At 40.6% G+C, this 12,837-nt stretch overlaps 1 protein-coding gene across 1 annotated transcript in view; it reads left to right on the top strand.

Moving 5' to 3' along the window:
* LOC118431078 (N-acetylated-alpha-linked acidic dipeptidase 2-like) overlaps nt 1-12,837 on the top strand; it is a 38,629-nt gene that overhangs the window by 24,038 nt on the left and 1,754 nt on the right. Inside the window, 15 exon segments of the mRNA XM_035842164.1 lie at nt 273-399; nt 1,236-1,280; nt 1,283-1,357; nt 2,645-2,828; nt 3,022-3,112; nt 5,766-5,855; nt 6,456-6,541; nt 6,914-7,033; nt 7,666-7,748; nt 8,214-8,277; nt 8,636-8,703; nt 9,475-9,566; nt 10,933-11,032; nt 11,447-11,699; nt 12,229-12,310. Coding sequence (XP_035698057.1) covers nt 273-399; nt 1,236-1,280; nt 1,283-1,357; nt 2,645-2,828; nt 3,022-3,112; nt 5,766-5,855; nt 6,456-6,541; nt 6,914-7,033; nt 7,666-7,748; nt 8,214-8,277; nt 8,636-8,703; nt 9,475-9,566; nt 10,933-11,032; nt 11,447-11,699; nt 12,229-12,310 — 1,560 coding nt within the window.

Here is a 12,837-nt window from a genome sequence, read left to right as displayed (position 1 = left end):
TTGTAAATGTGAATGCGATGAAAATTTCCAAGATCAAATATGACAGAGTTTATACTGTAAGCATGCCATAAGCAGCTGCATACATTCTATCATTTTGTGTTCATTTAGATTGTACACAATGTCAAGTTATAGTTCGCCACAAAACAATGCTGGAAACTAATTATTTAAGTTTAAGGTTTACTTAAGCTTCAAAGGGTCACATTAAAGAAAAAGTCAGGGTGAAATTATATATCAAGATGACATGTACATGACCTGAATTTGTTATTTTTCAGGTCCAAACCCAATACTGTGTCGTTTGTGGAGGGAGACAACACGTTGTTTCACACCACCGGTCAACAGTACAGTGATCCCTCACTGTTGCAGCCCTACAACGCTTACAGCCCGAATGGAACAGTGGAGGTAAAATTCTATTTTATTCCATTGTATTCCCATGTCAACCCAGAACAAGAGTGTAAGGCTTAAACTGCTACTACTACTACTTACATTCGGAAGGACCCCTGCTCTTTTCGATAAGTGTAGTGGCTCTCCTCAAACACGAGGCCTTCAGCTTACATCCTATCCAAGAATACATTTGTACGTCCATAACAGTTAGGTACTCAATTTTACCCAAGGAGTCAAATGAGGAAATACAATTGTAGCTGTAACGTGCCGTTCCTAAGGACACAACACTGGGGCCTACCAAGGGTTTAAAACCCAGGACCTTCAATTTCTAAGCCACAACCCTAACCACAAAGACTACCTTTCTACCCAGAATTGTGTTTTATATGCAGCTACCTGATGCAAAAGGCAGCATGGGTTGCAGGGATAAACAAGTCCACTAGCCCTATTGTCCCGGGCAAGTGAAAATGCCAATCGGGCAAGTGCATGTCCTTCCCCACTTGCCCGATCGGACAAGTTAGCTTTTCTCCATTGAGTGAGATTTTGATGTACTTGCTACTTTTCAAAGTCATGACATCAAGCATTGATTAACACAGAAAATAGAGCCAATAACAAAAATTCCATTGAAGGCCATGAATGTACATAGAAAAATGTCATTTAGATTTCGGGCAAGTGAAAAGTTGGTTCGGGCAAGTAAATTTTTTAAAATCGGGCAAGTCAAGTTTAGAAAACTTGTCCAACCCTGGGTTGTATTCCCTGACAGTGCCATTTGTAAGTACACTTCAGTTAGAAACAGTATTAGGATCTGAATCTTTTTCTTAGCCATGTACTTAGTACTGTCTGCCATCTTGTTGCAGGGCAAACTAGTTTATGCAAACTATGGCAGGATGGAAGACTTCTCATGAGATATGGGAAGACATCAAACTGTACAGGGCGCATCGTTATCATGAGATATGGGAAGATCTATCGAGGGGACAAGGTGAGTTGAAGCTGAGAACGTCACATTAACTTGAATAAAGAGACTCTTTTTTTTTCTTTTTCTCATTGCTTTATTCTCACCGACGTTTCGGTGACCGTCTGTCGCCTTCTTCAGTGCAATTCTGACTGGTTCACATTGTACTGCAGGATAGGTGTCGCTGCTCACAGTTCAGATGCGGTCACAAAACGAAAAGTATTTACAGACAGCTTTATGCAAATATTTACAATGCGGTCCCAAACGTAAAGGAGTGTAATACATCCATAACACAATCAGTTGTCAATTAACAGTGAATTGATGTAACAGTTTTGTCTACTTCTTAAGAATATTGTCCCACACGTGGCTGAGTCTGTACTCCCCCCCCCCCCCCTCATCTTGGTTCATGACTGGAGTAGACTTCCTAATCCATACAGCCTCCTTTATCCAGCGGGTGCATCTGTGGTCCTCTCTGTCTGTACGTACCAACCTGATAAAACTGTTCACGGGGGTCACATTAACTTACCTGTAACTCTGCAGATTTTATTGTCACAAATTAACAAGTTATCAGCAAATCTATAGACATAATTTCGATCTAAATACAAGTTTTGTAAATGTACTCATTTTTCTTAGTACTCATTTTCTAGAGTGAGAAAATTTGTTTTCTAAGGGAACAACATCTAGAACCGCTAGAGATTGAAATCCAGAACTCCTTAATTTCAAACTAACCCTAATCACAAGGCTACACATGGCCACCCTTGGAGCTCTTGAGCAAGAAATAACATTTAAAACAATGTTGCCATCTTGGTTTCTGACGACATCAATTTAGTGACTGAAAAATTGGCCTCTGGAGGTCTGGATAGGCAAAAATGAACCAAAATCTGATTTTTTTCACCAAATCTGAAAGTCTGCACCCTGCACTGTCTTATCAATGTGAAATCTCTCTTTCATTTCACAATAAAGAAACTTATACAAGTCTAATATATCCAAATGAAAGCTCATCTGTGTTGGTAAATCCCATAGTGAAAAAGTTTCAACTTTGTTCCAACACAACAAAAAGACTCACAATAAATTTTCGGTTGAGTACTCTGACCTTCTTCAGATAGATGATTTGCTGCACTGATGTTCCGGAAGTCGTCGGATGACGTCAGTACTCAGCAGCGAATCATAAATAGCGGAAAGGCGGAACCTGATGGAACAAAGTTTAAACTTTTTCACTTAGTCTAATATATGATAGATGCTCTAGGTAAACCCTAGGCACAAGCCTGTATTTATTTTAATAACCTTTGCCCTGTGTGGTATTTTCATCCACAGGTGGAGCACGCTGCAGCAGCCGGAGCCATCGGTGTGGTTCTCTACTCCGACCCGGCTGACTACGCCATACACGGCAGTAACGACACCTACAACGTCTCGTGGTGGTTGCCTAGAGACGGGGTACAGACTGGGGACATCAGGGCGGGTATGGGAGACCCTCTCACACCCATGTACCCTGCTATAGGTCAGTGGGCAGGAAAGTACTGAGCCTGATACTTTCCTAAGTACTTTTTTTCAATTCATAACTAGAGTTCCACGAACACATCCCTTCACCAAATAATCAAGGCTTGTTATGGATAGTGCCTTTATTAGAAATACTTTTTACCAGTAAAATTTGTAGGTGTAACCACTGTCTCTCTTGCTGTTCCCTGATACAGACAATGTTGCCAGATTAAATGAGTCAGATGCCAACCTGCCAACCATACCATCTCAACCAATCAGCTACAAGGATGCTGAACAATTCCTGAAGTAAGTACCACAGCAGTAGTTTCACTTTTGTTGAAGATGAGTGTATTGCTATCTTAGGGACTGGTCGATATTTAGCGGGGGGGGAGGGCCGGTCGTCAGAGGGTCGGGTCAAAATTTTTTTCCTAGGCCCTCCCCCCAGGTCAAAAAATTTTTCCTAGGCCCTCCCCCCAAGTCAAAATATTTTTCCTAGGCCCTCCCCCCTCGTATGAAATTTGAAAAATATTAAAGACGCCAATAAATCACTGCGCTCCCGTTTGGAAATGTCTTCACGCCATTCTTTATGATAACGTTACTGGTTTTCATCGCGAGGCAGATCTCTTACCCCTAGCAAAAAAAGGGAAATTGAATGGCTCGGAGCCCATATATGATTCTTGGAGGCTACTGTGTTCTTCTGATATTCATAAATCCACTCTATCCAAACAACGCCACAAACTGAGTATTTTGTACCTGGATTTCTAGTAGATTTGCGCCGCTTCGCGGCGCGCGCCCCGCCCCTTTACTTAACGCATTACAAGTTCATGGGGTCCGAGTAGCTTGTCGGAGACTATTTTCAATTCAAATACCTTTTGTACTTTTTCTTGGTTCTGTGGTGGCAATAACTGACGGTAATTAATCGGGGGGAAATGACAACAAAAACGTCAGCACGATACGACTAACCAAAACTGTAGTGGGGAGGGGGAGCCGACGTGTGACGACGATCCCACGGCGGGGTTGACCGGTCGCCTCTGTAGCTGCCGGTGGGCGTGAGAACGCAGACTTGTACTTGGGAGATCTTTTAAAAATGCCACGCTTTTTGGACATCCATTTTGTCGGTCAAAAATGACGGAATGGGCAAAATTGTCGGAAAACTGGAATGCATTACGAATCTGACACGTTAGTTCAAATTCTTTTCTCTGAAGCTGTGTGTGTATCAGTGGCCTTGTGAACAGTCACGCTTGTGATTTTCATAGTTTTATAACTATCGACAAAGGAATCGTTCAACTCAGTTTAAGTTAAATAATGTTTTCCTCCTGGTGCAAACTATAAACAGACGCCAGTTTCCCGGGTTATTCGCAAAGTTTTCCGCTTCTAAGTGATTGACGTAACTTAACCGCGTTTTTTGGCGCCGCTGCTGGCTGTGATTGGTTGCAAGTTAATTCTATTTTTCGCATAACGTGGTAAGCCCTGTCAAATCGGTACATCTAAAGACTGCCGCCAAGGCTGTTGTCATGGTAACGACACGTTTAGCAACATTTCCCATGCAAATCGAGTTACGCATGTCTTGTACTGCGTTTGATCATTATGATAGTTCTCAAGTCGAGGATGTGTACAGGTTATAACGTTAACAAGGAAGCGAACATGAAACAAGGAAAGCTGAATTCACAAGTCTCACCGGCCTTTTCGCAGACGGCACTCTGTCACCAGTCATCTTCCAGAGCGTTCCAAATCATGAAAGAAAACACGCATTTTCCCGTCATTTTTTTGCGGTAAAATCTGAGGAAAATACTGACATGTGTTGGTACGCGTACGCAGATGTTGACAAGAAATACAAGTTCTTCTAAGACTCCAAATTTTGTCACCGTGACTGAATTGTGGCATTGCAAACCGGAAGTACATTTTTACGTCGCATTTTGGTAACTTTATCGAGAACTTATTATAGCATGCAGTAGAACACTGAGTAAAGTCTCCCCGGTCCTGTATGAACTTCGGCTTCATGCTAATTGCCGCGCCAGCTTCGTAAGAAAGGTAAACAAATTTTACTGATATTTTTTTCTTAGCCCACCTTTATACAAACGGTAAATGAAAACTGTAACATAAATATTTTTACAACGTTGTAGCGGTGTTAAACAGAGATAGGGTCAAAGGCGCGGCAGTGAAATATTACTGAACGAAATTTCAGCATGTGGAGCGCAATTTTACAATGCCGGGTGCCGAACTCGGGCGTGAGGCGTCTCAAGCTTGTGGAGGCCCGGGGAAATTTTGAAATCTTGACCCTCTGAAACGGCATTTCCTGCCTTTTGAGGGACAAATTTTGCTGGTAGATCGAGCAATTTTTTTTTCCTAGGCCCTCCCCCCGTCTCAAAATATTTTTCCTAGGCCCTCCCCCCGGCTCAAAATTTTTTTCCTAGGCCCTCCCCCCCCAGACGACCGGCCCTCCCCCCCCGCTAAATATCGACCAGTCCCTTACTTGAGTTTGTGCAAATAAAATTGTCTTTTGTATCTTTAATCATAGTATATGCAACTTAACAGTTATTTACTCAAGCAACTGGATAAAATTTGGAAACAGACATTTCAGTTCAGCATCTGCTGTCTTTCATCAGTGACTGAATGCTCATCTTATTACCTGGATGTCTAACCTTCATCAACACATTAATAGTGTAGTACATGTACCTTAGAAAATTCACAATCTAAAACTATCTTCTGGTGGGCTAACCTTGTTATCCTTGGAAAGGTCCCTTGGTATGTAATTTTACTCTGCAAGTCGCATTGAAAGAAGTTACCAATTAATGTCTAATAATACAAATCATAAAGGAATGAGAAGTAAAAAATTGAAAAGACATGATAATTAATTGCAAAACAAATATGATTCATTGCATACTAACACAGGGAAGCTATATGGAGCATGGCAGGCTGAGTATAGTCAGAATTGAAACTTGTCTGTCTTTTCTTCCAGCATGTTGGATGGACAGATCGCACCAATAGACTGGAAAGGGGGCATCAAGAATGTGGAATACAGACTGGACCAAACAGACAACAATGACAGGTGAGGATGAGTTCTACTTGGTGTAATGCAGACAAATATGTAAGAAAGTTTGAAACCATCATAACTTTTTTGAGGCTGTAGTGACAGTAGGTTGTTATCCACTGTGTCTAGGGCTCGGTATTGGAAGGAGCCCATCACTCTACTTCACCCACCTTTTACCTCCCAATTCGAACAGGGTGAAGTGAGAAAAGTCATGTAAAGTCATGTAAAGTCAATGACTCAACATTTAGTCAGAAATGCCAGTTATCAAACCAAACTATCACTGACAGTGATAATATATCACATACAGACATGTACGGGTATTGCTGGGATGACATTAAATACCTGGGTCATGATCAGGTGGCAATGCTCTACATGTAGCTCCTGAAGTTTCAGTCATGGTGGACGTGTCAAAAGCACCTCTATGTGATAGTGGAAAGTACTGCAGGTGGAGTATCAAAAACTATGTTCTATGTTCTTCCTGTCACAGTCAGCATTATGTGTCTATTGTAGATTTTGTCTAAGTTAAGCCAATGTCTGTTTAGTTTGTCAGTCTTCAGACTTTCTTCGGTGTCATGTTAAAAGTTTTTCTTAACATCGTCTTTGCTTCTGGCCTTTCAGAAAAATGAAACTGGAAGTGAACAACAAGCGAGTGACAAAGAGCATCTACAATGTCATTGGTACCATCAGGGGAGCAGTAGAACCAGGTCAGTTCAGTTCATCTTGGAAAAATGACATTTATACATGATATGAAACACACTATGGTCTAACAGTATGGATGACATACTCCAAGTGCCCTAAAACTGATGCAGCAAACTTCTATTTTTTATCTCATATAAGCCTGCTGGTAATGTATGCTGGTGATACTTTGGTGACCTTTCTAATTCCTTCCTGAAAGCTTGATAAAACATTGAGAGATAAATTCACATTGAATTTTAGATATATAGCTAAGAACCTTATGTATATTTATTAACCAACCTGATGAAATTATTTATGGAGGCATGCTGTAAATTTATCATCATCCCAGTTGTCGGAAAACTGAATTATGCATTCATGGTGCCATTCCTTGTTTCTTGTAGATCGATACGTGATTGTCGGCAACCACCGCGATGCCTGGACGTACGGAGCGATCGACCCGTCTTCCGGGACAGCTTGTTTTCTGGAGCTTGCTCGTGCACTGGGACAAATGGTCCAATCAGGTAGTAATGTTAAGTGCTCATTTAAGACAAGTGGTAATATTATTCATAATATCAAGTGGATTATGCATGTAGTATACATTGTATGTAGAGCTATAGCATCAGTCTACATGTATTTGTTGAGAGAAAAAATGTCTTGATACATCTCACTGCAGCACATTAGATACTATAACAGTTACTGCAGTTGTATATGCTTACATTCTTCACAAACAGTTTTATCATGACGAATCCAACATATGAAGCGTCAACTATATCCTATTCCTTCTCGATAGTGTAACATTTGCTTAGGATTTAATTCCAAGTTTTGATGAAAGTTTTGCTCAGTCCCCTTAACTTGATATATGTAGCCCACTGTTATTTAGCCTTCTCTCTGCTGCAAGGCAAATAGATATCAAAACCAGGAGTTCTACTGCAGTACCGTACAAAGCTGCTAAGAGGCCCATTACCGAACTTTTTTCTTGACCCTCACCCCATTTGCCAAGTATCCACCCACAGCTTCTGAAGTTATGCTTGTTACAGACACACAAACAGACAAATAGCACCAAAACGTAACCATCTTGGCAAAGGTAACAATGGAACCAATGCAGTTTTGTATAAAGACTTATGAGCTGTTTGACGGTTTTTGTTGGTTCCAGGTTGGCGTCCGCGAAGGACGATTATCCTGGCCAGCTGGGGAGCTGAGGAGTTTGGCACCATCGGCTCCACGGAGTGGGTGGAGGTAAGGGCAAAGGTCAAGGGGTGTCTGATGCTTCGGCCCATGGCTAATCAGACCAACTCAGCCCAACATCCTAACCCTAACTGAGTTGACCAGAAGTTTGAGCTGACCAGAGTGTTTAGCCAAGTTGACCAGGGTGTTGGCCACGTTGACCAGCTGAGTTAGTATTAAGGGCCAAATTGTCCTGATTCCAAGATCAAACTGTCATTTGAATCGAAGGCCAACAAAATTAATACAATGTCATGTAGATGGACTTGATTCTTGCCAGTATATGGCCAACCAGCATGTATGAACTGGTCAATGGATATTCTTAACAATCGTCTTCCAAAATATTTTGCAGGCTATGGCAATTTTCTTTCTAAATCAACATTTTTCATGGCTTGTTCTTTAGAAGCACATCCAGCTTTCTGATTGAAAAGGTGTTGCATCCATCTTTCTCTTTACTGACACCTTTCCCTGTACTTGCAGGAAAACATCAATGAGCTGACAGAGAAGGCAGTGGCCTACCTGAACATTGATGCAGCTGTCAACGGTACATTTTCAGCTAATGTCGGAAAAGTTTAGGAATGTTTCATGAAACGGAGTATTTAATTGTTGAGAGGAGGATATTCGTATAAACTATTCAACTTTCATCAGTGTTTGACATTGCATTGCTTGTAACTGTAGCCTGACTAAAATCGCGCTCTTTGTGGCCGGCCCTACAATTGCCAACGAGAGTTTGTGTAAACACAGGCTACTTGTGACTGCTATTGACTCGAAGGTGTACAGTGTCCTTTCTATTATGATCATGCAAAGGAATTCAATTTCATCATGCCTCCAAATTGATTGTCATGACTTGTCTGGTAAAGTCATTTCCTTGTGATGATGTCCTGTTGTCTGGTGATTGACAGGTAACCAAACCCTGTGGGTGGGTGCGAGCCCTCACCTGTCCCAGGTCATACAGGAGGCAGCTAAACAGGTCAGGCTAGAGAAATGCTTTTATGCTACTTCATACATGTAAATATTAGACTGTTGAAGAAAGAAGCATACATACAAATCTAGTTGTAAAGTTGCACCTTTCAAATTTTTTTACTTTTCTCTACAAGTGCCAAGTTTGTTTCAAGACGAAAAAGATTGTCTTCAATTTTTCTTCCCCAAAGTCTTAAAGAAAGGTGAAACAGTGTAAAATTGTTGATTAATTGATTAAGTCTTAGGGTCAAGCTTGAAACGATTTGTATTTTCATCCCTATTAGACTCATTAGCTACAGACTATTTCTGCTCGATAAAGATACAAAAACTGGAAGTTCTGCTGCAGTACCAAGCCAGGAGTCCAAAACTTGATCATGACCTTCGTCTTCACAAGACCTATACTACTGACATACATGTACCAAATATCGTCACAATCCATCCAGCTGTTCTTAAGTTATTCTGACTACAAATATCTGGAAACACAGACACACATACAATCAAAAATGCCAAAAACAATTATACCTCCAATGAATAAAGAGACTCTTTTTACACAACCAATGCTTTATTCTCACCGACGTTTTGGTGACCGCCTGTCACCTTCTTCAGGGCAATTCTGACTGGTTCACATTGTACTGCAGGACAGGTGTTGCTGCTCACAGTTCAGATGCGGTCACAAAACGAAATGTATTTACGTGTTCACGGAATTATACCTCCATTTCATGGAGGTAACACATGGAATGATAACAAATTGACTGTTGTTTTATTGTTGTGTCCTGTCCAGGTTCCATGTCCTCACCACAAGGGAATGAGTGTGTACCAGCAATGGGCTAAAAGTCTACCAGAGGAACCAAGGAAATCTGACTCACCACCCAAGTAGGTTGGAAGAAGGTTTTTTTTTACATGGATCAACTTTAAAACAGAGCTTTTAGTAAAGATTGTGGAGTTGTGCCCTATACCTTCTTTACAACTGGAAGAGAATGAAACAGTAGCGCTAGATTAGTCCAATGCATTTATGGTGAAGAGTTAATTGACACCTGGTAGCAAAAGAATGAACACTGTCAGTTACTGTCATTTCTGTTACATGGCAATGTTATTGAGTACCTTGGTCACAATCTCTATTCATGTTACATTTTTTCTGTAGTCCTGTTGATACAAAGATTAAGAAATGACTACAAGGGGAAAATTGTAGTTTCCATAAGGAAGAATTGGACTTGCCCAAATTTTCAACTGATTGACTTCAGCCTTTGTCAATGAATGGACAATCCACTACATGTACCTCTGTGTCTGTGACCGTACATTAAAAAAAAAGAGACTTTTCTGCTAGAGAAATCATGGACGCCATCTACATCAGAGCTATACAACCATCCCTAGGAGGGTGCCATAGACTTTTTGCAACTGATGATCACCGAGTCATGTGTGCTATCAACATAACAGGACCTCACGGCAACAGTGGACTGTTCAGTCCTTAACAAACACTGAAGTCAATCAGTCAAAAAGTTTTGGCAAGTCCAATTTTTTGTGGTGAAATTTACAGTCAAACTCTGTTCTGAATTACTCCTACCAACACAGACAAACTTTCAAGTTAAGGTCTAGGCCTATGAATGGACTAACCCCCTAACGGCCTGCCCTCTTATTCAGACTAGATATCTTGGCAGGCACAGGCAGTGACTTTGCAGCCTTTGTGCTGTTTGCTGGGATATCCTCCATAGACCTACAGTACACATATGACCAAGTAAGTTAACGTTTCACAGCTGTGGTCAGCTGGTCAAGGAAACTATGAAATGTGCGTTATCAAAGTCTATGTTTCACCCTCTTGTAAAGGCCATACTTATTTGATTTGTTGGTTCTTGGATTTCAAAAAGATAGTCATGAATTAAAAATTTGAAAACAGAAACTGTGGGGAAAGGTATTGGTACACTTAGTTTTTGAAAGTGAATATGTACAGCCATACTCACATTCTCCTCCCAGCCTTCTGTATCAAGATATCCTCACTTGCTTAAAATCAAAATACCTTAAAAATGCCAGAAAATCAGGGAAAGAAAATGGCACAGTACAACTTAGGAAAACAGTGAATCCTCGTTTTCTTTCAATCTGAAAAGAACATTGAAGCAAACTCAATTTCATGTTTACTGTATGAAACATAGGCTTTGATACTATACCAAATGTTACTGCTGCATTGTACATGTCTTCGCTTATGTTATTGTTTATTGTTGTTGCTGCTGCTGCTGCTGTATGGTAGAGTGCTATCCTTACATAACGGGGTGAAGAGAAGCGACTGGGATGCTTTTCTGTTGTTGGCTGGCATTTCGTCCCTTGATGTATCCTACACAAAAGACCCTGTAAGTTTTCTACTGTATGGGCAGTTTCAGAAAAGAATCAGTTTTTTTTAGTTCTCTGGGCTGTAAGGAAAAAGGTTTTGAAATGTCCTGTGAAATAATTCATTGTGTTGTCTTTAGTGTTGTCTGTTTTATGATGTGCATTATTTATCAGTTTTGACATTTTGACTTAATTTTGCTACTGTTGATATTACACGAAATTGACCATCATATTTTGGCATCCATGAAAAAATGGCACTTTTGGCATTTAACATGGAAAAAAATATGTGTTTCTACCACGCCATAACTTCCTGGCAAAATAAATCCAGGTAGGACTTTTCTGACAGAAATAGAATTTAGCTGGCAAAGTCCCTACTTTTGTTAGCATTACTACTTGTTTCGCATTTAGAGTGAAGTAACTTATATTTCTTATCTCAGAACTTGAACGTACCGTTCTACCCTGTCTACCACACGCAATACGAGACGTTTGACTACATGAAGAGGTTTATCGACCCAGACTTCTCGGTGCACCTGGGTACGGTACGGGTCCTGGGGGAGACCGCCTTGCGTCTGGCAGACTCCTTCGTACTCCCCATGAACTGTAGTCTGTACGCGGATGCCCTGAGTAAATACGTGTCAGATCTGGAGACGCATTACGGGAAGAAAAACCTGCACGACAACTTATTCCTTGGTAAGACACACATTTCTAGTTCTAGATTCTTGAGTAAAACACCTTCGAAAAATTTGTTTGATTTGATTTTTCTTCTTTCCAATCTTACATCGCAATATTTCCCTACACATGTATTCATTTGGGAATTTATAAAGTAGAACTACCCGGTAAGTCTGCGTTGATTTGATTATATGGATGACATCCTTTGGGTACCCTGAAGTTGCCTTCATTATGAAAAAACTAAGTGGTCATCATCAGGAAGGTTGAACAAATGACTAAACACACTGAGAATGACTAAACAAGTGATTCTTCAGTTTTGGTCCCATTTGCTGATATTTCTTGTAGTCTACATATATTTGCTCATTTTGTACCTGCTTTGCACCATTCATAGTATGGTCGAATCTCGAAATTGATGCATGCATGGATGTCATTGACATAATCGAACCAAGATGGCCCAAGTCTGGTGTTTTTTGTGAATTTTGGTGAGAAAAACATGTATGTATACATCACTATTCTGTTAGATTTAACGGTGGTATTTTCCCCATTCCAGGTTATCTAAAGCATGCTGTGTCACAGTTTTCTCAAGCCTCAGAAACCATGCAGGAGGTCATAGCTACTGCAGACAGAACCAAGTCAGTACCGCTATATTCAACAGTTCCCATAGTATGTGTAGTTCCTGGGCATGTGCCATCTAGTACAACAACCAGGCCTCATGTATACATGTATATGATGATGATGATTTGGTTTTTATTGATTTCAACATTCAAAATGACAGTATAGCAGTCAACTAAAATGTAGCTAACTGAATTGCACTGTTCTACAAATTGACAAAACTCGGACTGGATCACCAACAGACGTCTAAGGGTATACATATGCATATAAAATATAACATTTACAATTCGTTAAATTCTACTATAGTATTTGTTGTTTCGTAGAAGGACTCTGACTTTCCTATGACCTTGATAAAGTACTTGAATCGTACTATAAAGGGGTTAATGCAGACTTTATACACAAATATCGACGAAAGGCAGCCGAGCAGTGAAATACGCGGCTGCTCCGGAGAGCGCCACCTACATGTATGGAATGAGTTTTCTCGCTGGGTTGGCATGATATGAACAAAATACAACACAGGGTATTCCGTATCACCCTCGGTCCTGGC

This window comes from Branchiostoma floridae, chromosome 14 (assembly GCF_000003815.2).
Source record: "Branchiostoma floridae strain S238N-H82 chromosome 14, Bfl_VNyyK, whole genome shotgun sequence".
NCBI lineage: Eukaryota > Metazoa > Chordata > Leptocardii > Amphioxiformes > Branchiostomatidae > Branchiostoma > Branchiostoma floridae.
Note: the sequence above shows the minus strand (reverse complement) of the source record. Positions and strands in the feature narration are given on the sequence as shown.